This window comes from Anopheles stephensi, chromosome 2 (genome assembly GCF_013141755.1).
Source record: "Anopheles stephensi strain Indian chromosome 2, UCI_ANSTEP_V1.0, whole genome shotgun sequence".
Taxonomy (NCBI): Eukaryota; Metazoa; Arthropoda; class Insecta; order Diptera; family Culicidae; genus Anopheles; species Anopheles stephensi.
The window spans coordinates 47,267,771-47,292,335 of record NC_050202.1 but is presented as its reverse complement, the minus strand read 5'-3'; the positions used below and the strand labels follow the sequence as shown (position 1 = coordinate 47,292,335).

The following is a 24,565-nucleotide window of genomic DNA, read 5'->3' as shown; positions in this document are numbered from 1 at the left end:
AATTTTTAGAAACCGTACCAATTGTTAAGCTCTTGTGTCAGAAATTATCCTAAATTGAGCCAAAAAAAACCCGGAATTCTAAGTCCATCAATCTGAATGTTGATAGGGTCTCCGGTCTTCACACGGCGGGGCCGAGGTTCAAATCTCACCCAGACTTCTAGACTATCCAACTACAGAAAGCAAAAACAGACAGGCCGAGACCTTTGGGGGTTGTGTAGTGCCAAAGAAGAAGAGTAAGATCATTCCCTTTAAGAATGAATGATTCGGTCCCCGACATGACCGAAGAGTAAGGCCGAGACCTTTGGGGGTTGTGTAGTGCCAAAGAAGAAGAGTAAGAGGTTTCCGACATTATAGCATACCCTAAGACGCCTTCGCAAATGGAGTCGGTCATGTCGGGCATCGGATCTATCCGTGAGTGAACGTGCTCTAAAGAATACGCTAAGAAGAAGATAAGTAATCTCCGACCTCGTCTACCTTACTTTACTCGAAATCGACTTTATTACTTTTAAAACGAATATTCTTTGATCGTACGCCACGCTCCCGTTCACGCCGGTACCAACCCAGCTCCCTGCCACAGCGCAATGTACTGCTGAATGCTGTTCTTAATAGTCGCCAGCTCGCTCGAATCTTCCTCGCTGATGGAGTAGATTTCCGAGTACAGGAACTCGTTCGGCACCACGTACGCATAGCTCAGCGGATTAACGTAGCTCGTGATCGACACTAGCCGGTTCGGATCGAGCTCTCCGTTCGTGAACAGCACGTTCGTCGACCGTGGATCCTGTCCACCGTAGTGTAGGTTCGTCAACCGTACACCGTCGTAGATGACGGCATCCGTCACCCACTCCCCAAACAGTGCGCGACACGCCGACAGGAAGAAGTGCATCGTCACACGATCACCGAACGGCTGCTCGTCCAGATCCGTCGTCCGGAACCAACCGAACTCGGTACAAGCCTGGTACTGCGTTTGGCGCCACCCAAGGATGGCATTTTCCGGCGCGCCCGGCTGCAGCACCTGGCCCGCTTCCATGTTCGTATCGAAATCGAACGGATTGCAGTTCAGATTTGCATAGTACACGTTGAGCCAGGCGGCAAGATCCTGCAGTGCCGTTTCCTCCGTACTGTTAACCATGCTCTCACACACGTCCCGAATCTTGTCCGTCGTCTGTACGGCGAGCATCGCCTCCTGGATCGCCAGCTTCAGGTGGAAGAACAGTGTTTCGACGTCAAGAAGGTTGCCCTGCTCGATCGGTTCGCAGGTGTTGAGCAGGGTCGTAACCGTTTCTTCCCGTCCAGCATCGATCAAATATTGGGCGGTACGGAAGGCGACCCAGATTAGATTGTAACATTCGTTACCACCGAACCGGCGGATGATTTGCCCGATGTCTCCGGCATGCTCCTGGAAATCGAAGCTTGCCAGAACGGTTGCTCCTGCACCCCACGCACCGTCGATAATGCTCGGGAAGCGCTGTCGGGCCCAGGTTGCCAACGCACCCGCATATCCAGTGCCCATCAGAATGACCCGGGCGTTCGGATCACGCACCACATTGTTGCGCAGATGATCAATCCACTCGATCAGATCCATGAGCGCTTGCTCCGACTTAAGGAAGCGCAGGTTCTCGGTCGAATAGTCCCTGCGGAAGGAGTACAAAGTAATGCTTTCAACATTTCCCACACCCTCATAAGAACGGATCCGGATACTTACGGCACCGGTGTGCTAGTTCCATAGTAGCGATGCTCGTTCGTGAACAGCCACGCCCCATCACGGGCCGCCGTATCGTACAGCAAACCGTGCTCAATGTAGTACGTCGTCAAAGCGAAGTTTCCACCGACGAAAATGAAAATTGGACCGCCCGGTCGGTAGAACTCATCGTTCGAGAAGTAGCTGAACTCGAACGTATCCCTGTTCTGAGGATTAAAGTGATCGATCTTCGTACGGAACCGAGCGCCAGTTGTATTCGGATTGCGTGGCACGAAATCTTGCGGAATGGCTGGCCGCACCAGATGACGCTGAAGCGCACCAAGAATGCGTGCACTTTTCGACCCAGCAAGTACACCTTGCGAGGGTGAAGATTCTACCCCAAATGCCACAAACAGCACCAAGGCAAACGGTAACACACTGGAGAGCTTCATTTTGTGGACTTAACCGGCTCGATGGCGTGTGTAAGGTGGTTTATAAAGTGTGTGGTCAGTGCGGCTTTTTGCCCGGGTTGTTTGATAGATAGGATTGTCATACGCTACATGGATTGCAGGTCGTAATAGATTGTTGATATCGTTATCGATCCAGCGCTGATCAAATGTCTGACAAGTGTGCCAAAAGTAGGGCGGTTTAGTGAAATTAACTGCCGGTTGATAGCACAATTTGACGCCCGGTATGATTTATATTCCGTTCCGGTATGGTTTGATAGCGTTCGGTGTCTTTCTGTGTCGAAAGCGATTCTAGGGATGCACGTATTTCTTCAGTTGTAACAGCTCCAAGCAGTTTCATCATTTAATGCACTTTGCCATAAAACATTAAAATAATCAAAAAATGCTATTTTTTCCATTAGTCCGTTTGTAATATCATGAAAAGCAGCGAGAAACGAAAATCAAATTTGAATAAACGCGTGCATTCAAATATCGTCCAACTGACAGTCGTCTGTAAACCGCCTAAAAGTATGCAATTCCGTGTTTGAATCGAACGCGTCCCAGAAGGCGTAGCTTCCGTCAACGACATGTGTAAACCAGTTCCGTCGCGGCACCTGCTTGAGGTGGTTGGCTCGTTGTTTACGTACTTAGCTTTCTCATTTTTATTAATATTGCGACATAAAATATAGTAATTGTGTGTTTTAGTGTTCAAGCGTGTGTTTGGTATTGTGTGACACCCGAAAAGTGCAGTGGTATTGTGATAATAAGCCTCTTGTCACATGTAAATAAGGCACAGAACTGTGTATATCCTTGAAGGGCTGTGTTGTTCGTGTTACCAGGAGAAAATGCGCTTCTTGTGAGGAAAGTGTTTCATTTCACCATTTAATAGGCTTTACATCATCATCGTGAAGATGGAGATGATGTTTTCTCTATTGTTTCGAGCATCCAAATTAGCAAACGGGAACCTACAGCGAAGCCCAGTGTATACACTACCACTACTAGATACGGGAGCTTCGTTTTATCTACAGCGGCGTTTACACGTGTTGCAGTTTAGCGAGCTACGTATCTGGCAGCTATTAGTGTAAACCTGTATAAAGGTAGGTAATTCGCTTCACGCGACATTTACTATATTTTGTACTCGTCAAAGGTGTGCATGGATAATTTGATAGATAATTATTCCTGGTAAAAGACTCGAGAAGGCCCCCCCCCTGACAAAATTTGTTAGGCGCTGTAGGATTTACGCCTAAAGGTATGCAATCCGCAGTACACGTTGCGAGAGCTTCACAGTGAGCTTTCAGTGTGCTTTCAGTGTGGTCAAAATTGGTTGAAGAAAGTCGAATAAAATATTGTTATTATTTGATTAAAATCCCCTCTCCGCTAACCCTACCATTCATTTTGGGTTACAGGGGCTTCGTACTAGTTTTCAGTCGCACTAGGGGTGAACAATGGGGCCTAAAACATGTACGGCGTTCTCGGACGGTAACGGAACAGTAATTCGATGAATACTTGTTACCTTGCATTGATATTCAGCAAAGGAGGAAACATAAGAATATCATAATCTCAAACCACTTGTTACAATGTATTGTATCAAATCACTCGCTGTCTATTAACAATATTAAGGAACAATTCACAATGTTTACATCAAATTCGTTTTGACCGTACAGAAATCCCACTGTACAACAAAAATGACAGGCCACAGTGCTGCACACAAAAGATTCTAGGGGGGGCCTTCTCGAGTCTTTTACCTTATTCCTTTTTATTGACCTTTTCAAATATTCTTTGGTCGTAAAATGGAGTAGCCCAGAGTTTTGCAAGAACGTTGCTCTGAATTGTGAATGTTTATAGAGGATTTCTTCTCTTTCTAATAAATTCAACTTACTTGACTTACCTACTACTGGAGAAGTCCGTCCTTGGTTTATCGCCGTCGTCTGCCAATCCCTTATCCTGGCCTACATAATCTATATCTACCACACCTCCTCCCACCGTTGAGACGGCCTTAAAAGACTTTAATAGCTGGGTCGTCCGGCGTCATTCTCATGACATGACCAACCCCCCTGAGCACGATGATGAGATCGCCGCAAAACACAAAATAAAAAAGAAGGAATTATCCTTTACTGGAGATCTACTAACCAGCCAGACCATCCATAGCTTGAGCTAAGAAGGGGTGTGTAAGTAAGATGATCCTTCTTGCTAACTTTATCATCTCGAATGTTTAATCTTTACAACATGCGTTTGACTGCTCGCCAACTTTTAACTTCAATAACTTTTAGATATGGGATTAAATCAGCGTTTTTTCTTCTTCTTCCCGGGTTGGATTAGAACCCTAGTACTGCCGTGTGAAACAGAAAATCAGCCCCTAATAAGCGATTATCATATCTATTATCATATAATAAAAGCTTTAAACGAAAGAATAAAATGTTCGCATTTCAACATCAGCAAGCACAAAAGCAAGTTCTTAGCGTAAAAAACTCAGATTTTTTTAAGGCTCGGACATCACCTTATAATACTTTTGAACCCTTCCGTCCTGGATGGGATTTGAATTCCGGTTCTGCCTTGTGAAGATAGTCTCCGCTATCGCCTCGGCTCCGGTGGAAAAGATACTTCAACAAATATATAAATACCAGACCACACCCATTTGCAACAAATATGCAATGATTATATGTAAGTACCTTATGCACCAAAAAAAACTAGACTTCCTCAACTTCCACTTTTATGGATTCCACTCCATGAGCTGTATTTCAGCGTATTGTATAATTTTATTATAAATACGCGTGTGTAACTCTGACCCTCCGTATCTATTCTTCCCAAACGAAACAAATCCGACCGACGCCATATGGCGATTATCAAATAATCGACAATCGCTCTCCTTGTGCTACGATCGTAAACTCATAACATCCACCGATAACTGGACATTAATCGTGTTAGGCTAAATTTGATAGCGCCAGTTATCTCGCCACAATTCCTAACAGTGTGCCACGACCACGAACGGAAGTAATGGGCAATATGAATGACCTACGGGAACCTTCACGAACGATGCCTCATATCCGTGCGTTTGTTGATTGTTCCTCTCTTAACCTGACACTGCCCGATCTAACCACTTCAAGACGAGGTAAATGAATTACTTGATGCATCTGGCATCGGACTGCGGATGGGATCGATTTAAAAGCACCATAACATTCCCCCAAAATAAACGATTCCACATATGGTTGCAATTCGCGATAGGCGTCCTAAGGGATTATCGTGGTCGTGCGATACACCGAGCGATAATCTTCGCGTTAAGCCGAATAGTATAAAAGCTACCCCCTGGACACCGTGTGCCGATCGGTAGTCCAGGGTGGTCTACGCTAAAGACTGCAAGCTAATTGTGTGTTTACGACCAAGTGACGTGTGTGTGTTCTGGTTGTGATGAAGGGATTTCTCTCGCTGCTGGTGGTGCTAGTAATCACCATTGTGCTTAGTGACGTGGCGCACGGATTTTTGCGTGAAGCATGGTTCGAAACTCGCGTCGATCACTTCAATCCGCGCAATCAGGACAAGTTTGCGATGCGTTACTACATCAACGATGAGCATGCGTACGCCCGTGGTCCAATCTTTGTTGTGGTCGGTGCCGCAGGCCCCATTCAGACACGGTGGCTCACCGAGGGACTGTTTTACGACACGGCGTACCTCGAGGGTGCCTATCTGTTTGCGAACGAGCTGCGTTACTTCGGATACAGTCTACCGGTAGAGTAAGTACTATGCCGATTGTCTCAGTGAGTGTGCGTTGATGACGGTAATCTTCAATGTATTTTTGTCCTTCGTGACTCGTAGAAATGCAGAGACGGAGAACCTGGACTTCCTGAACGCTGACCAAGCGCTGGCAGATTTAGCCGAATGGATAACCTATCTAAGACTGACGTACGTGAACAACCCGAACGCTAAGGTCATCCTGATGGGAACCGCCTACGGAGGTGCGTTAGCCACCTGGTTCCGGCAGAAGTACCCCCATCTGGTTAGTGGCGTCTGGGTATCGAGCGGTGCGATCGAAGCTGACTTTGCGTTCCCCAACTACAACGTCGCACTGGGGGAGAGCATCCGGCAGTATGGCAGCGACGCGTGCTACAGCACCATCTGGAGTGGGTTCCGTGTGGCACAAAACATGGCAAACCTGGGCTTTGCCGATCTGCTCACAACCGAATTCCATCTGTGCGATCCGCTCGACACGGACAACGCGTTGGATGTGCATGCGTTCCTGCTCGGACTGCGGGACGATATCGAGTTCGAGATGCTGCATCTGCGCAACATCAACTCCATCCGCGAGATGTGCGAAGATATGGAGCAGCAGCGGGACAGCAGCCTGAACGCACTGATCGATTGGTTTGCCCGCGAACATCAGTACGAACAGTGTGTGCACATGAACTTTGACAGCTACATGGAGCGTTACCTCGAGACGGACTTTAACGCGGAAAGTCTGCAGGCAGGTCATCGGCAGCGGCTCTATCTCCAGTGCACGGAGGAAGGCTTCTTCCCGACGACATCTGAATCGGAAGATCAACCGTTTGGCAATATGATCGGGCCGGACTTTTTCGTGCAGGTGTGTCAGCGCGCGTTTGGCGAATGGTTGACAGAGGACGTGATCTTGAAGCAGCTCAGTTCGACAAACATTCGTTTCGGTGGACTGCAGCCGGCGATCGAGCGAGCTCACTTCACGAACGGTGGCGTTGATCCGTACCGTGTCGGTAGCCCGCAGGAGGATCTCAACCCGAAAGCACCGGCCACACTCATCCCGGACACGTTCGTGTCCCCCGATCTGGATTCGATCGATTACGAGAACGATTCGGAAGAGTTGATTGCCGCGAAGGAGCGCACGAGAACGCTGATCGATACCTGGATATTCGAGGACTTCGAACCGATCCGCGCTTAAGACTGAGCAAGGTGTATGAGTATGAGTATGGTTAAATAAAACACAACGTTATTTTGTAGCTAAATGCTTTTTCTTTCATACTGGACAGGAGGTGTAATAAAGATATAAGTAACCTATCGTGGATTGAATGGGAACAGATAGCTTTCAAACAGTTCCTTCAGACGGCGCTTCACCTCGATCAGCTGCTGCGAGTCGTTTTCCTCCGAAATAGCCCTCAGATCTGCACCGGCCAGCTCACCCGGAATCACGTCCGCCAGCGCGTACACGTTCAGATCGGACACGATGCTCGCGTATCGCCACGGATCGAACGCTCCGTTGGTGAAGTGAACCTGCATCACGTTCGGCGTGCTACCGCCGAACCGATCGTTCGTTCTTTCGGTCGACCGGAACATAAGCTCGGGCGTGACCCACTCACCAAACACACGGCGACACATCTCGTAGTACAGCTCCATCTGAACGCGCTCACCGAACGGTTGCAGATCGGAATCGGTCGTGATGAACCAACCGTACTCGGTACATTGCTGGTACAGGAACTGACGCTCTCCTGCCAAGCTAATCTCAGCCGACACGGACGTCTCGCCAAGCGATTCGATGAACTGATCAAAGCTCACGATAATGCAACCATCGTCCTCCACAAACTTCGTGTTGAACCAGCTAGCAAACGCGTCCAGGGATGTGGCGAAATTTTCGCCCGTAATATCATCGCACACCGTCTTAAACTCGTCAACGCTGCGGAAAAGAGTTTCAGGAGTTTAAAAATCGGTTTTACGACTGTCTTACCGCTGTGCTACTTACTTTCCATTGCGTAGCGTGTACAGCTCGATAGACGTCATCAGCACGCTGAAGAAGTACGCCACCTCGATACGATCGTCCGCGTCAACCGGTGTGCAGAGATTTAGCTTTTTGTACAGCACCTCACCGAACCCGGCGTCGAACAGGTTCTGGGCCACGTGGAACGCGATAAAGATGCGATTGTAGCACTCCTGGCTGCCCGCTTCGATTGCCGTTTCGGCCCAGCCGAAGGAGAATTCTTGGAAATCGTACACCGCGCGCAGATAACCGCTCGAGGACCAGGCTGCATCCGCCAGATGCGGGTACCGAATGCGGAACCACGTGGCCAATCCACCACCGAGCCCGGTACCAGCTACGAGAGCGTGCGCGAACGGATTGCCGATCACGGTCCGTCGCAGGTGCAGCACAAAGTCGGCCACGTCCGCCAGGATCTGTTCGGTGTTTAGTAACCGCAAGCTCTCCACATTGAGATCTCTGCAGGGCGAAGAACATGGACCGTCAACAAAACTTATACCCTCCCATCTCCTTTATTAGTTCAAGTCTACTTACCCTACCGGTTGACTTTCGCCGTAGAAACGTGTTTCCAGCGCAAACACAGCCCCACCCAGATCGCGCGCCATTTCGTTGATCAGCGTACTTTCGTCGATCAGCGACTCATCGAGCGGTATATCGCCGGTGAGAAAGATCAACAGTGGGCCACCTTCGACAAAGTGATCCATCGACACCATATACCGATTGCTCCACGTAGCCAGATCTTGGTTATTGAAGTGATCCACTTCGGTGGTGAAAAAATCCACCGTAATATTTGCATTCCTCCCCGATGGGTTCGATTTCGGCACGGTACTACGATATCTGCTCAGCAAAGATGGCGTCAAAACGGCTTTCGAACTGTCGGAAAGTTTCGCCGACAGTGCCACGCCACAGGTGGCCAACAGCAGGAACACTACCGCAAACTTCATTTTCGTTCTCACCCCGTCCCACACAGCGACCACAAACTATATGTTCGCACCGAAGGTTAAACGGTACGGTTTTATAGGAAACTGGTTCGCCAGATATGATACGACGGACTTTGCGGTGCGCCGAAATAGAACCGTAAAATCTTCCTATCTTGTCTTGGTTCTAGCGGCTTGAAGCATCGGAACCAAGCGGGACGCTATCGATTATCGATCGACGCTTAATAGCTGGTACGTGCGTGAGGATGAATCCTTCGCGCTCGCTTCGCCATAAACATTCCCTGATTACGTGTTGTGGTATTATTATACACTACTCTAACATGTCCACCGCCACCGCAATATTGATAGCGATGTGCAGGAAGAGAAATTGGGCACTTATCGCATGTACGCCGTACAGATTATCGACAGGAAATAAACGTTTCTCACGGCAGTCTAGTGTAATGGTCAAACTAAAAAGGGTCAATGCGCACGTGGTTGTTGAAGAAGTATGAGAGGCTTATTCTGATCTCATGTTGACGATTTAAGTAAGGTATAGTCTATATAGCTCGCCTAATAAGGACTTACTGATAAGTAGAAGTTTCCGATTCGGTTGATATAGACGAAGGACTTCTCCACTCTAAATACCTGTCGCGACGGTCGAAGCTGGGACTGTACAGAACTTTTATAGTCCCAGTACTCACATACGCCTCTGAGACATGGACTCTGTCCAAGACTGACGAAGCCCTCTTAGCCGCGTTCGAGAGGAAGATGCTCAGAAGGATTTTTGGTCCCGTATGTGTGGAAGGACATTGGAGGAGCCACTTCAACGACGAGCTCTACGAGCTGTACGATGATCTCACTATCGTACAGCGCATTAGACTCGCCAGGCTCCGGTGGGCTGGTCACGTCATAAGAATGACACCGGACGACCCAGCCCGTAAAGTCCTTTTAGGCCGTCCACAAGGACAGAGGAGGCGTGGTAGTCCCAAATTGAGATGGAGTGATGGCGTTGATGCGTCCGCCAGAACGGCCGGGATAACGGATGGGCAGAGAATCGACGATTGTTGCAGCAGGCCAAGACCGCAAAGCGGTTGTAGCGCCTGATAAATAAGTAAGTAGACGAAGGACTATTTCTACAGATCGGTTTACTGTTGCTGATGTTACTTCTTCTTCTTTGGCACTATAACTTCAGGAGAACTTGACCTGTCATTTCTGGTTTCCTTGACTTAAATTACCCGCAGCAGGAAAGACAGTTCCTCGCATACCGTCCGCGGACAGAAGGACTTTGATGCTCTGTCCTGTCGCGTTAGAGAATAGCGCCGCTAACGCCTCAGCGACAAAAGAAGAGGGCATCTGATGAAAAAGGATTACAACCGAAAACAGTCCAGATAAATCAAAATAAAATCTTGAAATCTGCTCGAACTGTGCGGATATCCTGAGACGGCAACTAGCCCGATATCCTGCAGCGGATTAAACCCCGTGGCAGGAATATGCGGAACAGCAATTTGGGATCTACCACATTGAAACTAAAGACCGGGGAAAATATCTTTGTGAGTTAAGGACGCCTCGTGAGCTTAGGCCCCCCATGCCCTCTTAGTCCGTGTATTGTAAAACACGTGCTAATGTCATCTTAAAAAGTGCTAAAAAAAACTATTAAGGACTCGCACTTAAGAACTGAATATTCAGGTCTAAGATTAATCAAGTCGATGAAGCCAAATTTAGCAGACTAGATGGTTCTTTGGGCGGCCGGTGGCCGAGGCGACAGCGGCGCCAGTCTTCACACGGCACGACCGGGGTTCAAATCCCATCCAGACCGCCTTCCCGTACGTAGGGCTGACTACTTTACTACGGGTAAAATTAAGTCACAGAAATCCAGAAATGGCAAGCCGAAACGTCTCGAGGTTGTAGTGCCAAGGAGGAAGAAGAAGGCGGTTCTTTGGAGGTTCTAGCGATAGAACAAGAAGTAACAAACAAACTGATATATTGTATTTGTTATACATAATTGATTAATCTTTAAAATTGGCATAGAAAACTCTGGCTTTAAAATATGTAAAGATATCCGCGATTATATTTATGCAAGGAAAGGATAACATTTTCAAAGTGTTCCATTTTGAATTTGAGGTTCATTTAAGTTAGAATCCATTTCTGCTGTTTGCTCTTGCCTTGCACAACCTTTTCCATATTGTTTTCGTATAAAATCGATTGATTGTTAAGGCCCCAAAAACCAAATGGCATTTAAACATGCATCGTAAATCGTTAAATGCCTTGCACCCTATCGCAAAACGAACGCACCAATGGATATCGAGACGCGCGTCCCTCGACACGAATTTGAAGTAGTTTCCGTTGCTATGAGCAGCAAACAAAGTAGCAGTCGGGATATTTTGAACCAGTTCTGCTTCGGAGGATATGTTGTTTGGTCCTTTTTAACAGACAAATAAAAGTGATCAAAACTTAATACAACTCGCATCTAATCTAATATCAGTGAACCAGTGACAAAACCAAGCATGTCTTTTGAGGTAAAAATGGCGAAAGATATCATAAGTGAAAGATTTCGGATTCATTATTTAATGTCTACCCGCAGCAAGACCGGCGCAGCATTTACGAACGTCGCCGCAACATACTGTACCTTGTGGCCAATTATTTATCCTCCATGGGACTGCACCAGACCCGCCAGGCTTTGATCGATGAGACGCATCTCACAACGGAGTACGAAGTGTGCGACAACATCGATCTCGATACCATGTACCAAGATTTTTGTAGCTACTTTCTGCTCAAGTTTGGCAAACAGCCACGCATCGTGAAGCGTACCGAATCCGTTGGACCACTGCCAACGGTACCGCGGAAGCTATCGGGGGCGAGACGTAAACCACCGCAACCTTCGCTGAAACCTGATTCGCTTGCCACGGGCGGGGAAGAGCTGCAGTCACTGCGGATAACACCCGGTATCCTGCCGGGAGGCAATCCAAACGATCACACTGAAGGTCCACCGGCCCCTGTGGTTCCGTACGCCAACCCGAAGCTGTTGGTACGCTTGCAGGACCATTTCACCAGCGAATGGAAGGATCTGGCGGAGGAAGTCTGTAGGGATTTAATCCGCAAGGACCTACGCCAACACTGGTCGAACGTGAAAGGGCTCGCGGGTCCGATCAAGGTGCTGAAGGAGAGTGTCATCGCACCGCTCGAACATCCGGAACTGTTCGTGGGGTTGGCTCAGCCGTGGCGTTGCGTGCTGCTGCATGGTGCCCCAGGAACGGGCAAAACCCTGCTAGCCAGAACGCTTTGCTCGGAGACGCGTGAATCGGTGACATTCTTCAGCACCACGGCCAGCACGCTGATATCGAAGTGGCGTGGCGAATCGGAAAAGCTTATCCGGGTACTGTACGAGGTGGCCAAGTTTTACGCACCATCTATCATCTTTGTGGACGAGTTTGACAGTTTGGCGTCGCGGCGTGACAGTATCCGGGAGCATGAAGCTTCCAAGCGATTCAAAAACGAGTTCCTTTCACTGATCGACGGGTTGGAAAGTGCTGCAGCTAGCGAACCAACGCCCGCGGATGGTCGTGATCGGGTATTCCTGTTGGCCAGCACCAATCTACCGTGGGAGCTGGATCCGGCCTTTTTGCGCCGTTTCGAGCGCAAAATTCTCGTCGATCTACCAACGCCCGATGGACGAAAGGAGCTGATTGAGCATCTGCTGCCAACGGTCACTGCCTGGCCGGAACAGGAAATTCAACAAATAGTTACCCTTTCGGAGGGTTGGACTGGTGATGAGGTTCGACTCGCCTGCAAGGAAGCTTCCATGATGGTGCTACGGAATAAGATAAACGATCGGCGGACAATCTCGGGCCGAGTGGAACAAGAAGAGCTTGCGTTTGCGATGCTGCGCAAAGCTTTCGAACAGTTGCGCCCCGGGTGCGTGGAGCTGGCACAGAAGCATCGCGACTGGAGTCAACGTTACGGGACACAGCTGCTCGACTGACCACCGCAAGTAAAGCGAACGCCAATCGTTTTTTTCGCCAATTACGGCAGCACATAGCAAACTTATATATTTTCATTCATTCATTTTCAGCTTTCCTTCTTTGCCCGATCGTTGTTTCAATTATTCAATTAATTCACTTAAAAGGGATTACTCTAAAGCAGATTTCGTGTGAAGTATTTGTGTGTGTGTGTGTGTTGTATGAAGCAAAGGCAATTAGGTAGCAATGGAGCGCAGCCAATAGAACATGGTTCCTGTTGAGATGTTTAATAATTTATCGTAAATTTCGTGTGAAGTACAACCAAATACAAGGATGCAACTTAAAACAACCTTATCACTTGACACGTGCTTAACGAACTCTCATGCGTTCTTGGGGGGGAGCGTACCTGGAACACGATGAGTGTCATCTCAGCCGGTAAAATTGCTGCTCCAACACACAACAATAACATCCGCGATCGCGCGGCCATTACGATTGCCTTGCTCGCTTCTGTTGTGTGTGCTGCTGCTGCTGCTGAGACATCCGCTGGCCATGGTAAAGCCCTGTGTAGTAACCGCTCATATACCAAGACATCAGCATGGCGGAAAGATTCTCCGACTCCACGTCGTCCCCATCTTCTAGCATCGGAGGCATCGGTGGAGGCGGAGGAACCATATACGCGGTAGACATACTCTGCCCCATCATACCCGATCGCCCGCTCCTCCCGGGGACCGTCTGTCCCACACTGGTGCGTCCAAAGCTTGGTCCGAAGTTAACTTTGATCTTGCTCGCTTGCCTTGTGAACCGCTCGTCATCGCTTATATCCATCTGAGAGTCAGCTGCGGCTGCTTCCGCTTCTGCCGCTTCGACACGCTGCTGTCGGCGCGCCTTTCTGCCCCAGGACGGTAGCAGCTCCTCCAGCAGTACCGTCTGCTCGTTGTTATATCCCACGTAACGGATCAAACAGTCGCCCTGATTTCCGAAGCCGATAATTTTCGCCTCATAATCCACTCCATCGTCGTAGGTGGCACGCACGTAGTCACCGATCTCGAACGTCCCTGTCGGTGGCCCGTGTGTCAACGGTTGGTCATGTTCCGATATTTCCATCGTGCCCTTTTCTTCGTGTTCCGGCGTACCAACGGTCGCTTCACCCCCGGTCGAATCACTGTCTTTCTTTTGTTGCTGTTTACGCGTCTTGAGGCCACTGCAACCGGCCGCTTCTGCCAGCGCACTCCGGTTCGTGTTCATGGCCAACCGTTTCGCTACCTCGGCTTTGATCAGTGCCAATGATGCATCGTACTTTTTGATGATAATACTGTCGTCCCAAATATCCTCGCGGCCAATCGCACCGCCTAGCGGTACGGACGCTGCTTCCATCTGTGGTTCTGGAGCGGCAGCGTTCGGTATTTGCTGGAAGAGCGAAAGCGTAAACAATGCATGTAAATTGGTGATTTTCTATAACCCTGATAGTGACAACAACATACCGAACTTCTACCGCTTGTGCTCATTGCCAAAAAATCGTCGTAAATTAAATATAATTTGGTAAAATGATATAGGAAAGTTCGTGTGATACACAAAATCGCAACTCTTTCCCAGAATGCAGCGTTTGACAGCTGTTTGTTTGTGTTCGCCGCTGTCAATTTCGAAATTCGAAGTTCGAAAAAACGGTTGGCTCGTTTTGGTCAAAATTTTCACAACCATTTCCCAACAGTGTGGGTTTTACAACACGGTGGGCATGTAATTTTGAATTTTATTTCCATTTATCGTTATATCCTGGCAAAATTCGGTTTATTAGCATCATTATGTACAATAAAATACTTTAAACAATCCAAAACACATAAAATAGGCTGTAGCTATAAAATAGCTTCATTTTTGTAGTGTAGATTTCAAAAACTGTTTAACACTCCAAATTTCGATAACAGCGTCATATCACCCTTAATAATATAGCCTCACGAGGTCTTTAACAAGCATTTGCCTGGCTTTCTCGACATCATGCAACCCGTAGCCCAATAGGCAGTCCTGCGTTATATTCCGGCGGCAACATATTCTGTGCAATAAAAATGATCATATGCTTACCAGATCATGCAACACATCGAACCGCATCAGGGAAACATCCAACAGGCGCGATTTGCATTATGCTCCTATGCAAAGAACATTCTTGGCCCACATTTCATTCGTGTGACTTCCGCAAATCAAGATCACATTGTTCTCGCTAATTAAATCATGTTATGCTGTCTCATCCCCTAGCTGCACAATTCAGGTGCAGTCGAGAACTGGAGCACAGCAAGTATCACACTAACGGAATGAATGACTTTACATTTACCGCTAAACTTCTTGGAATCATCATCTGACGTGCTGGTTATATGATGGAGATAAATATTCAAATATACAATCTGCAAATCTTTTTTTTTTTTTATTCATAAAGAACGGCCTGGCCGTATTGCTAATCTGCAAATCTTGTTCACAACTAAAAAGCTTGGTGTGGTGATTTAGCACGACACGACACTGCATTGCTTAGAAGGCTCGTTCTTGGAAAGGAAAGCATTCATTCACTACGATGTAGATTGAACTGCAGTTATGTTTGCAGCTAAAATTCCTGTAAAATTAAGGGATGGCATGTGAATTCACCATTTTCAGTGTTTTATAGCTCTATTTTTAAAAACAAACGGATTAAGCGCGAATAAGCTGTAGTAAGAGCATAAACGCAACTTAGCAAAATGGGTTGAGGGAGAAGAATTTGATCTCAAGGAGGCTAATTTTTCCTCAACAATAACACTCGCTTTTTTTAAATTAAAGAAATATAATTTCTGGATTCATTAAAACAATCTTAACCCGTAGCTGAATAGACTGTCCTGTGCATAGGAGAACAGTCCTGGCAGGTTTTGATAATGCTCCTCCAATGATATGATCCCCTAAATCACCAAGCCACCTCACTTAAAAACAACTAATAGAAATATTTATTGTGTGTCTACTACTGGAAAAACAAAATATAATTTAACCGTCCACCAGCCAAACTGAATTAAATCCCCTACGTTAATGATCGTCCCGCAACACAATGATCACCCATGAACATGCCGTCGATTCGCCATCGACCACTCGAACCCGCTACTTAAATACTCCATCTATTCTGTTCCGTCTGGTAAAACATCTCGATGGGCCAAGAGATCTTCAGATCTTCGGAATAAGCATAAACCAGCGTTCTCCGGCCAACCGAGTACGTGGTGCATCAAAGATCGTGAGAAAGAGTGTGATGGAAATTTGATATTAAAGTGGCTAGGCGCCGGTTCTACGCATGTGAAAAGTAAAAGTGGTGATAATACACAGTAATATGAGAACCAAAACAGAATGCAGAGCAACTAAATATTCCCTTATTGGAATATTCTTTGTAGTTGAATTATTTCTATGGATATTTACCTTGTTGTTAATCTAAATAATACATATTTAATAGCTCTATTAGCATGAAGTTTTAAATGATAATTTATAAGAAGATTGCTTAAAAACAGAAACTTTAAAAAATCTCACAACTAAAAGGAACCACATGTTCTCTTCCCTGCGTAACATTGTTTTTCCAACACCGCACAACAAAGAAAAACAATCCGCACGCACGCAATACAAGATCTTCTTTACAAATACAAACTCACCCCAGGCCTAGCGCTAGCACACACAAGCATCGTGGACGCGTAGCAACAACGTTGCTAGGGCAACGGTACCATGCTACCACAAAACTGCGTAAGCAATGGAGAAAAGCTGAAGCCAAAGCGCACACAGGTGGTAGTGGGAATCAAACACACACACAGCCAGACAGGTGTTACCGAACGATCGTAGCCATCGCATCGCGGTCTGGCGCCATTCGTCGAACGACTGCTGGCCGCACCGGACGACACCTGGAGAAGAGAGCCCACAGAGAAGCGAGCGCGTGTGCAAAAAGGCTTACAAGTGCGTGACGGTGTGTGAGCGCGAGTGTGTGTGTGTGTGCTACGGATTCACAGGAGAAGGATTCGATCATCCTTGTGCCTGTCCGGTGTTCAGTGCTCCCGGCGACGATAGCGTTAGTGCGGTAGTGTGCGCGTGTGTGAGATTAATCGACGTGATTAAAATAGAAGCTAAGCGGCAAGTGTTTGATGGAAGATGGTAGTGATGTGTAAAGCAAACGGCAGTGCTTTTGGTTAACATTGTGACCTTCGGATGGTAGGAACACAGGCAGGCACAATAGAAACAGTGAGTTGTAAAGGAACAATATGTAGGCTCTACGAAAATGTGTGCGAATGTGAGTGTTTGTGTGTTACAAAGGGACAAAATGATCCCGGCTACTAAGCTTCCTAGTGGCACTACTACGACCTCGTGAGGTTTCGGCCTGCCATTTCTGGCTTCCTTGACTTGATTTTAATCGTAGCTGGATATTCAGTCTTGCAGACGCAGAAACGATCCAATTCGTTACCAAATTCAACTGTGTTGCCTTCTAAACCCGCTCATCATAGAATCAACGCTTTACCAAAAGAAGCCGGAGTTACCGACGATCTCCGGGCGGAAGATGGTGATAGTGCTTTTTTTCCACACTCACTAAGGCCATCACAGTCGTGATCGTTTAATTTGCAAATTCACCCGATCGTCTCGCAATTATCACGCATCGACGTCCACTACCACCATGAATTCGGAAGCTCATCTGCGAATATCTGCGTATGCTCTCATCTGTTTAATTATCACCATCAGCAGCAGTATCATCATTTTCACCCTCACTGTCTCGTAATCGTCTCATTATATGCTGCTTTTCGCCAACAACCGCCAAAACGGACGATGATCGGCAGCCATTACTCAATTCAATCGCAATCTCGTTCGCTTTTGGAAGAGTTTGTTGATTTGCAACCATTTACTTCGGGTTTGGGCAGTGTGGCACAACCACAAAAACACATCCCACGGCTTTGCTCGATTTAAAATATTTTATTGCCATTAGCGAGATTTTGCAAACACACACATTCCTTCCTCACTCGCTGCCCTCGGTCCCCACTTAATTCCTTCTCACAACTTCGCGGATGCTAAACTGTTGAAAAGAAAACTCCGCGCCTCACACGATCCGTACCGAATGTGGATCGTTTCCTTCTTAAAAGAAATTAACCTCTGTGTTTCTCCTCGTGGGGCGATGCTTGTTTGTCGAACGATCGATCGGCCGCAGCACGGGGGATGCTGGAGACGAGACCGTGTCGGGAAATGGCCGGATCAGGAAGTGGACATTGTGTGGTGCAGTGTGATTTGATGTTGTGTGTGCGCGCGCACCAATTATAATTCACTTTTTAAAGCATCCGACAGTCGGAACCATTTGTAGGGCCTAAAAACCGAAAGTTTTTTTTCTTTCTGTTTTTCTGACCCCCACAATTCGTTTTCATGGGGTTTGAGATCCACATAACACAGCATCACATTCGCACACATGTACGTGGATACGGAAAAGAAGAAAGACAGAAACAACATGCAGAATGTGGAAAAGCTCTACAATTATTCAACATAACTATGGCAAACGTGATGAGTTGGGAAATGTCGATCATTGATCGTCAATAGATCGGAAAAATCGCCATTTACGAGACATGTGTTTGAGTTTTGTCGTTTGGTAGGAATTGGTTTTGCAATGTTTTGAGTTATTTGTGGAAAAGAGAGGATTAGAGTATGTTAGCAATCATGCCGTGATCTTTGCTCAATAACGAAATATTGCATATAGAAAAAAAATACTCTGAGCACTAAAAGCTACTAAAAGCATATACAGTAAAATAACGTAAATCATATATAGTACCTTCAAAGTTGAAGAGGAATAGTAAAAATTGTATAATGTTGCCTTATTCAATCGTCACTCATATTTTTTGCTGTTGACCCGCGTTAAATGGCATATTAACGGTTGAAAGAGCAACCTTTTTCACCTTATTTCAGCTGAAAAAAGAGTTGAGTTTGATCCCTTAACTGTAACGATTAATTGCTGAACACATGGAAAAGTCCTTATTTATTTCCACGCATATAGCGACGGACAAAACAATACCTTAAATTTAGTCAACGAATTTTTTTTTTATTCATAAAGAACGGCCTGGCCGTATTGCTTAAAGCTAAATTACAAATGTTAGTACAATTCACGATGGTTTGAAGACATTTCCTTCTCCAAACCGTGAAAGGGCACCTTATCCCGGGTGAGCTCGGTTGAGTCAACGAATGTAGTGACATACACAAATTATTACCGAGCTGGACAGTGTCAAAGTTTAGAAGCTTAAAAAAAGAGATGTTCAAAACAATTTGAAAGCATTTATTTAAATTTAAGATTCGATTAGAACAGTTTTATTATATGGTCGCACGTATTTTGGATGAGACTAGGTAGGTCACGGGGTTGACTGTTCAGATGCTTAATTATTAATTAACAAAATTAAGTAGATTCTTTGAATATCTGCACCATTTTCACGCTTTTACAAAATTAAGTGGACTTATTGTTTTGCCCTTCACTGTATTTGCTGGTTTCAATATTGACAATTTCTTTCTTTGGTACTATCTTTGATGCACAAGAGATCCTTAAGCTCAAAACGTAATTTTAGAATAACTATCAATGTGTCTAAGTCTAGAGAGCTGTCCGGTGTCTCAGCCCAGAGCTGTACCAGTCTTCGCACGGCTGGGCCGACTGTCGAATATCATTTGGCCAGACCTAGAAGGTCTTTGAACCAACAAAAAGAATTTTTCTAAGACTATTAGTTAACACTCATACTTGTTTGGAATATCCTAATTATATTTATTTCAGGCTTTTTTCATATTTTTTAACAATAAAACATCACCGGCCTCCATCAAATAAGTTTTCAATAGAGTAAAATTGAAATGCTACGTGTTTAAATTAGTTTTCGCAAACAGCGAATATTGAGTGCAGGAAAGCTCTAAACAAAATATGTTGTTAATTAATCAGTGAGAGTGTTATGTGCTTCCAAGGTACTTTTGTTCGAATATAACAAAGTGTTCTTTTTATTCGTTTATTATACTAGGTATTTTACACAGTTTAGAAAGTGAAACAACAAGCCGGGGGTAATTTCAAACATTTCGAAGGCCAAATTCAGTTTCCCTCTGCTGCAGCAACCACTTTTACGAAACATTCCGGCTGAAGAACTAATTTGGAAATAATTTTTAAGTGCGTGCATCATTTTCACTTTCTCAAAGCAAAAAACAAAAACCTTCCGTCTGCTGAACAATCGGTACCGTAGCGGGTGGAAGCGAAAGAACGTCCCATAAACGGAGCGGATCTATGCAGTGACCCACATCTTTAGACCCTCCGGCTAATTTTTGAAGTGTTTTTAAATCGGTGATTACACACGCCACACGCCGGAAACGGAACATCGCGGAACACGTGTAGCAGCAGCCACCGTCGAAGCCGAAGCCGGTGTTGTAGTGTGACACGTGGTTAAGTGTTTGGAGCATCAGCCAGAAATCGACATTCCGGAATTTCGGCGAACGGGGCGGCCCAAGAGATGGGACTGCTTGAATGGATCAAAAAGTAAGTGCCGCCACCAACACAGCAACGCATCACATTTTTGTAGGTTATGAGGTTTTTAGTTTTAAGGTCGAAGTCTACCTTGGGGCGAGGCTTTTCCGTGCGTTCCCTCAGAGATTCAGAAAGGGCTGAAGCTGATTTGGGAGACACATTTTTTAAATGCCCGTTCAAAATTAGAGGTTGAGGAGCAGAGATCCTCAGGGGAAAGATTCTTGCGGGTCATTTTGTTACACCAATTTTCTTAAAACCTTTGATTTGGTCTCTTTGGTTTCTGTTTTCTTGAGCCCGGAGGTCCGTATGTTACGGTCCGGTGGGTTCTGTGTATTCTACCGTGTCTGTTGCTTGTTTTGTTTTGTTGAATACAGTATTTTTTTCTTTCCTTTCTTGTGGTTTCAACTTCCTTTCTGTGTAAACTAGCGGTGAAGTGAACGTCAAAATCAATGTCACAATTTGCTCATGCAGGCTCAGGTGTATTTTTTCGCAAGCATTGGCCAGATTCAACTGGCTGTCCGGTCCGTTGACTTGTAATTTATCCGTTCAAATGTATTTGTTTATTTTCTTATAAATAAGTTAATTATTGAATCGTTTCACGCTGGTTTGCTCTTCGGTCTGAAGAAGCTTTCTTACATCATTCAACGCTCAAAAAACAGCCTTGAAAATGACTTTAATCAGGTAGTTTAGCTATTGCAAATATTTTTATCTGGATAAAAATCATTAGAAAAATTAAAATTTAAAGATGTTTCACATTCTACCTTGCTTAAATGCTTTAAAAATGCCATACATTTGGTATGACAAATAGGGCTCAATTATAATTCAATGCCAGTTTCTCCCAATTTGTCTACAACCACACCGGGACGGACAGCACAGCCCACACCAAACCTTCTATGTCCCAACGCTTACAGTTATCTCGCCTCAGTCCGGCGACCATCGAGAGCAGGCGAGCGCATTTCCACCAGGAAAAGCAGAAAACGCCCCTCTGCACATACCATCCACAAAACGGTAGTCCATTTTTCCGAACGGTCTGTGATTTATGAGCATCCGTGCGCACTTCTGGTAGGCGCGCAGTAGTGGGCATACTTGCGAAGAATGGACGAATTAGAGCGCACATGGTTCCATCGTCCGAAGCTTTTCCTTCGCTTTGGCCAGCTATGCAGCTGGCTGGCTGCATGTGTGCAAATATTGCCAAGTATTGGCCGGCTTTTCCGTTGGTCAACTCGGGCCGTTTCCAACTCGCTGATCAGCACTGGTACTTCTGGGGGCCGTATCGAGGTGGCACCATTGGGTGTTGAACAGTGACGATTTGTTTGCGCAGCAAACGGTACGGAACACAATCGCATTCCGATCATGCACAAACTATTTATTTAAAATGCGCCCGCTTCATTTATTAAGTGCAATTATTTATTTTGATCGATCAGGCGAATATATCTTCGCCATTTTTTTCTGCACAAAACATCCGCAGGAGATTTTGGTGCGCTGTTTCTGTATTCTTAATGTAGTGTTTCTCGTAGCTATATGTTAAAACTTTATAGTCACCGGCACCGGCTACAATTTTCTCCTTCTTGACTTAAGGACCTCTTAGATCATTTCTGCCAGATTTGGTTTACTAGACTAGACTTACTAGGTACTTATTGATACCACGAAGTTGGATAGACAGCCCTTACTATTCAAACCAAACTATATTTACTTACGATCCAGTTCAGAATTTGAACCTCGGTCCTACCGTGTTCAGACCGGTGCCACAGTCGCCTCTACTGGCTGCCTGATGCAACAATATTGACGTTAAAAACGTGCTAGAGTGCTAGCTGCCAACCGGCCATACTACAGTCAGGGGAAACTTATCCACTCAAAACACCTATGGTCGAACGGACGAAGCTGGGACTGTAGAGAGAATTCTTCATTCCAGTACTCATCTACAGCACTGAGACAAGCTACAGAGTCTGTTCAGAGCTACAAGGTCCTCTTAGCCACGTTCGAGTGGAAGATGTATTGAAAGATGTTTTACCCTGTATATGTGGAAGTACAATTGAAGGAGCCGCTACAATGATGCGCTCAATGATGTGTGCGATGATCTCACCATTGTGAGGCGAATTACACTCTTCGGTGGGCTGGTCATGTCACGAGAATGGCACCAAACGATAAAGTCCGAAATTTTTTATTTGACCATTTCTGGAGATGATTTCGATAACTCCACCAGAAAATATTGGACTGGCTGGCGATGGTAATGCTGATTGTGAACGACATTAAGGACTTCTTCACCAGATCGTTTTGATAGAGAAGGCTTCACAAGGCCCAAATTGGGATGGAGCGATAACGTTATAAAGTCCGCCAAAGGGCCGGGATATTAGATTGTCAAACTATGGTAATGCTGACCATAAATAATATCGATGACTAATTTCTCCTGGTCAAGAAATCTAAAAAACGTATGTACTGTTCGCCTCATTTCTTTTATTTTAACAGAATGACAGCGGTTAATTTGTTGTCGAAAAATAATTCGAATCGAAAAATAATTCGAATCGAAAAATTACTTTTTGTCCTAATTGCTTTGAGTTTCTGCACAAAGTTCTAAGCCCACCCTACTCTAGTTCCCTGTCTTTCTTCTTCTTCTTCCTTGGCACTACAACCTCGAGTGGTCTCGGCCTGCCATTTCTGGTTCTCTGTGATATGATTTTACCCGCAGCAAAGTAGTCAGCCCTGCGTACGGGGAGGCGGTCTGGATGGGATTTGAACCCCGGTCCTGTGCCGTGTGAAGACCGGCGCCGTTATCGTCTCGGCCTCCCGACCGCCCCTTAGCAGGCGTATAAAATCGATCAAATGCTGTTGTGCCGATTTAAAATATCCAATAGTCCAGTAAAGGCCTATTAACCTGCTTTACCACCTACGAAGTTGCAAATTTGGTTTGATTTTTTCTCAGCATAAAATAACTTCTAGTTTGTTTAATACATCCTACACAAATAAAATCAAATATTGTTGAGAAGCGGTGTGTTTCTCTAAACTCTTGTGAGGTTAGATCAACTACACAAACACAGAACCTAGAACAAATACGGCAACCATTCGCCCAAATTCGTTCAAACGGTACCCGGTCCTGTTGTCTATACCCTACAATCTTTTCGTTATGCTTTAATTAACGATCACATGGCATGAATGAATCAGGGGAAAGAAAAAATGGTCATGATTAATGGTCACACACACACCACCACCACCGCTAGACCATGATTCTGGAGTCTCAGATCATCTAGCAAAGTGTTCTCGTGTAGTGGGATCTACAGTCACCACGAATGGGAGATAATTCTCGCTTGCCATCCCACCCAAAACGCTGTCGATCATGTAACAATGATCACGTTTTCATCCGTCCATCGGGCCAACTTCAACTTCCCTGCAAGAAGTCTTTTCTCTTCAAACCCTTCTTCGATTCAGAACGGGGAGTTTATTGATTTAATATTTTATCCGTAGCATCTGCCCGGAGGCAAGTACAGTTGCTTTTCAATTAATACCTTTCACCGAGAGTTCCTGACGGTTCGATACGATCATCTCTCCTTCTTGGCGATCGATTTACTTGCTGGAAACTCCGTTATGATGCCGTTCGAAGCGTCGCTGCTTTACTCTTCTCGCGGCACAAGCTGCACTAATTTTGCTCCGGCGAAAGAACAACGGATGGTGGATGCGTACCATGCGCTTACATTGTTCTTGCTGGTGGATTCAATTATGGAGCCACCAACCATCTCAGTATTGGGATGGGAGGATGTCCGATTTCCGGCCAAAACACGGCTAGAATCATAAAAAAACGCGTTACGATTTTCACACTACTGGTGCAATTTGTTTTCCTTTTTCCTTTCCCTATTGCTCTCCCAGATGGTAAAACAATTCTATTTTCGGTTTTACAGACAGCAGACGCCGAATGCAAAATAAAGCGAACGAACAACATAATTCTGTACAGCCACACCTCGGGAGGAATGGCGCGTTTTGCGCCATATTTAAACCTTGTACGCCCTGGGATCGGAATTTCAATTGTTGCCGAATGATTCCGGTTCACTTTTTCCCGTACGCACACCACGAGCCGAGAACACTGAAAACCGTTGGCAATTGTTGGTGCCGTTTTTCTTTTTCGGACAATTATGTTTCCGACCATGTTACGGTCTCCCGCGGGGCAGATCACATACACCTGTGGGTCGCACGATGTATGCGATTTTCGAGAACCGGCAAATGTGAGCGGAGAAAAACACTGGGACATGCTGCTCGTGAGAACTGAAACGCGCTTCACGAGCATTATGCATGCGTACGGGGTGCGATCAATTTCCGGCGCTTATGTTGTCATCCGATCCAAATTGACCTTCGCTCGGGGTGGGTGTGGGTGGTCCCGTGGACG

At 45.9% G+C, this 24,565-nt stretch overlaps 6 protein-coding genes across 18 annotated transcripts in view; 3 read left to right on the top strand and 3 right to left on the bottom strand.

Annotated features, from left to right (window-relative positions):
• Positions 1-471: 471 nt before the first annotated feature.
• LOC118507028 (putative serine protease K12H4.7) lies at positions 472-2,155 on the bottom strand. Its single transcript, XM_036044978.1, has 2 exons — positions 1,703-2,155; positions 472-1,631 (listed from the first exon to the last, which is right to left on the bottom strand). The coding sequence occupies exons 1-2, from the start codon at positions 2,128-2,130 to the stop codon at positions 545-547; spliced, it is 1,515 nt and encodes a 504-aa protein (XP_035900871.1). The 5' UTR covers positions 2,131-2,155; the 3' UTR covers positions 472-544.
• A 3,276-nt stretch (positions 2,156-5,431) lies between these two features.
• On the top strand, positions 5,432-7,091 carry LOC118507027 (thymus-specific serine protease-like). Its single transcript, XM_036044977.1, has 2 exons — positions 5,432-5,852; positions 5,935-7,091. Exons 1-2 carry the CDS (start codon positions 5,530-5,532, stop codon positions 7,025-7,027), a joined length of 1,416 nt encoding a protein of 471 aa, XP_035900870.1. The 5' UTR covers positions 5,432-5,529; the 3' UTR covers positions 7,028-7,091.
• Positions 7,076-8,834, bottom strand: LOC118507026 (thymus-specific serine protease-like). The gene is made up of 3 exons (XM_036044976.1): positions 8,369-8,834; positions 7,823-8,293; positions 7,076-7,756 (listed from the first exon to the last, which is right to left on the bottom strand). Exons 1-3 carry the CDS (start codon positions 8,776-8,778, stop codon positions 7,141-7,143), a joined length of 1,497 nt encoding a protein of 498 aa, XP_035900869.1. The 5' UTR covers positions 8,779-8,834; the 3' UTR covers positions 7,076-7,140.
• A 2,291-nt stretch (positions 8,835-11,125) lies between these two features.
• LOC118507024 (katanin p60 ATPase-containing subunit A-like 2) lies at positions 11,126-13,028 on the top strand. The gene is made up of 2 exons (XM_036044974.1): positions 11,126-11,267; positions 11,333-13,028. The coding sequence occupies exons 1-2, from the start codon at positions 11,256-11,258 to the stop codon at positions 12,728-12,730; spliced, it is 1,410 nt and encodes a 469-aa protein (XP_035900867.1). The 5' UTR covers positions 11,126-11,255; the 3' UTR covers positions 12,731-13,028.
• On the bottom strand, positions 12,766-14,317 carry LOC118507025 (survival motor neuron protein). 2 transcript variants are annotated; one of them, XR_004905578.1, is made up of 3 exons: positions 14,189-14,314; positions 13,114-14,114; positions 12,766-12,981 (listed from the first exon to the last, which is right to left on the bottom strand). XR_004905578.1 is itself a non-coding variant. In XM_036044975.1 (2 exons), exons 1-2 carry the CDS (start codon positions 14,210-14,212, stop codon positions 13,194-13,196), a joined length of 945 nt encoding a protein of 314 aa, XP_035900868.1. In that variant the 5' UTR covers positions 14,213-14,317; the 3' UTR covers positions 12,766-13,193. The 2 variants fall into 2 exon arrangements, 1 of the variants encoding a protein (XP_035900868.1); XM_036044975.1 differs by having other exon boundaries at positions 12,766-14,114; positions 14,189-14,317.
• Positions 14,318-16,548: 2,231 nt separating this feature from the next.
• LOC118507023 overlaps positions 16,549-24,565 on the top strand; it is a 37,125-nt gene continuing 29,108 nt past the window's right edge. Inside the window, exons 1-3 of one of the 12 annotated variants that reach the window (XM_036044973.1) lie at positions 16,549-16,752; positions 19,700-19,739; positions 19,844-20,205. In XM_036044973.1, the coding sequence (XP_035900866.1) occupies positions 20,180-20,205 (26 nt within the window). In that variant the 5' untranslated portion in view covers positions 16,549-16,752; positions 19,700-19,739; positions 19,844-20,179. Of the gene's footprint in view, positions 16,972-19,699; positions 20,206-24,565 lie in introns of all 12 variants that reach the window. The other 11 variants (XM_036044965.1, XM_036044966.1, XM_036044970.1 and 8 more) reach the window with 11 other exon arrangements.

Bases quoted from the DNA above. Each gene is read 5' to 3' on its own strand.
- LOC118507027 (XM_036044977.1), top strand. From the start codon at position 5,530: ATGAAGGGATTTCTCTCGCTGCTGGTGGTGCTAGTAATCACCATTGTG. The intron at 5,853-5,934 runs GTAAGTACTATG...CGTGACTCGTAG, and splicing joins GGATACAGTCTACCGGTAGA to AAATGCAGAGACGGAGAACC.
- LOC118507025 (XM_036044975.1), bottom strand. From the start codon at position 14,212: ATGAGCACAAGCGGTAGAAGTTCG. The intron at 14,115-14,188 runs GTATGTTGTTGT...TCGCTCTTCCAG, and splicing joins GCACAAGCGGTAGAAGTTCG to CAAATACCGAACGCTGCCGC.
- LOC118507028 (XM_036044978.1), bottom strand. From the start codon at position 2,130: ATGAAGCTCTCCAGTGTGTTACCGTTTGCCTTGGTGCTGTTTGTGGCA. The intron at 1,632-1,702 runs GTAAGTATCCGG...CTCCTTCCGCAG, and splicing joins GGAACTAGCACACCGGTGCC to GGACTATTCGACCGAGAACC.
- LOC118507026 (XM_036044976.1), bottom strand. From the start codon at position 8,778: ATGAAGTTTGCGGTAGTGTTCCTGCTGTTGGCCACCTGTGGCGTGGCA. The intron at 8,294-8,368 runs GTAAGTAGACTT...TTCGCCCTGCAG, and splicing joins GGCGAAAGTCAACCGGTAGG to AGATCTCAATGTGGAGAGCT. The intron at 7,757-7,822 runs GTAAGTAGCACA...TCTTTTCCGCAG, and splicing joins TACACGCTACGCAATGGAAA to CGTTGACGAGTTTAAGACGG.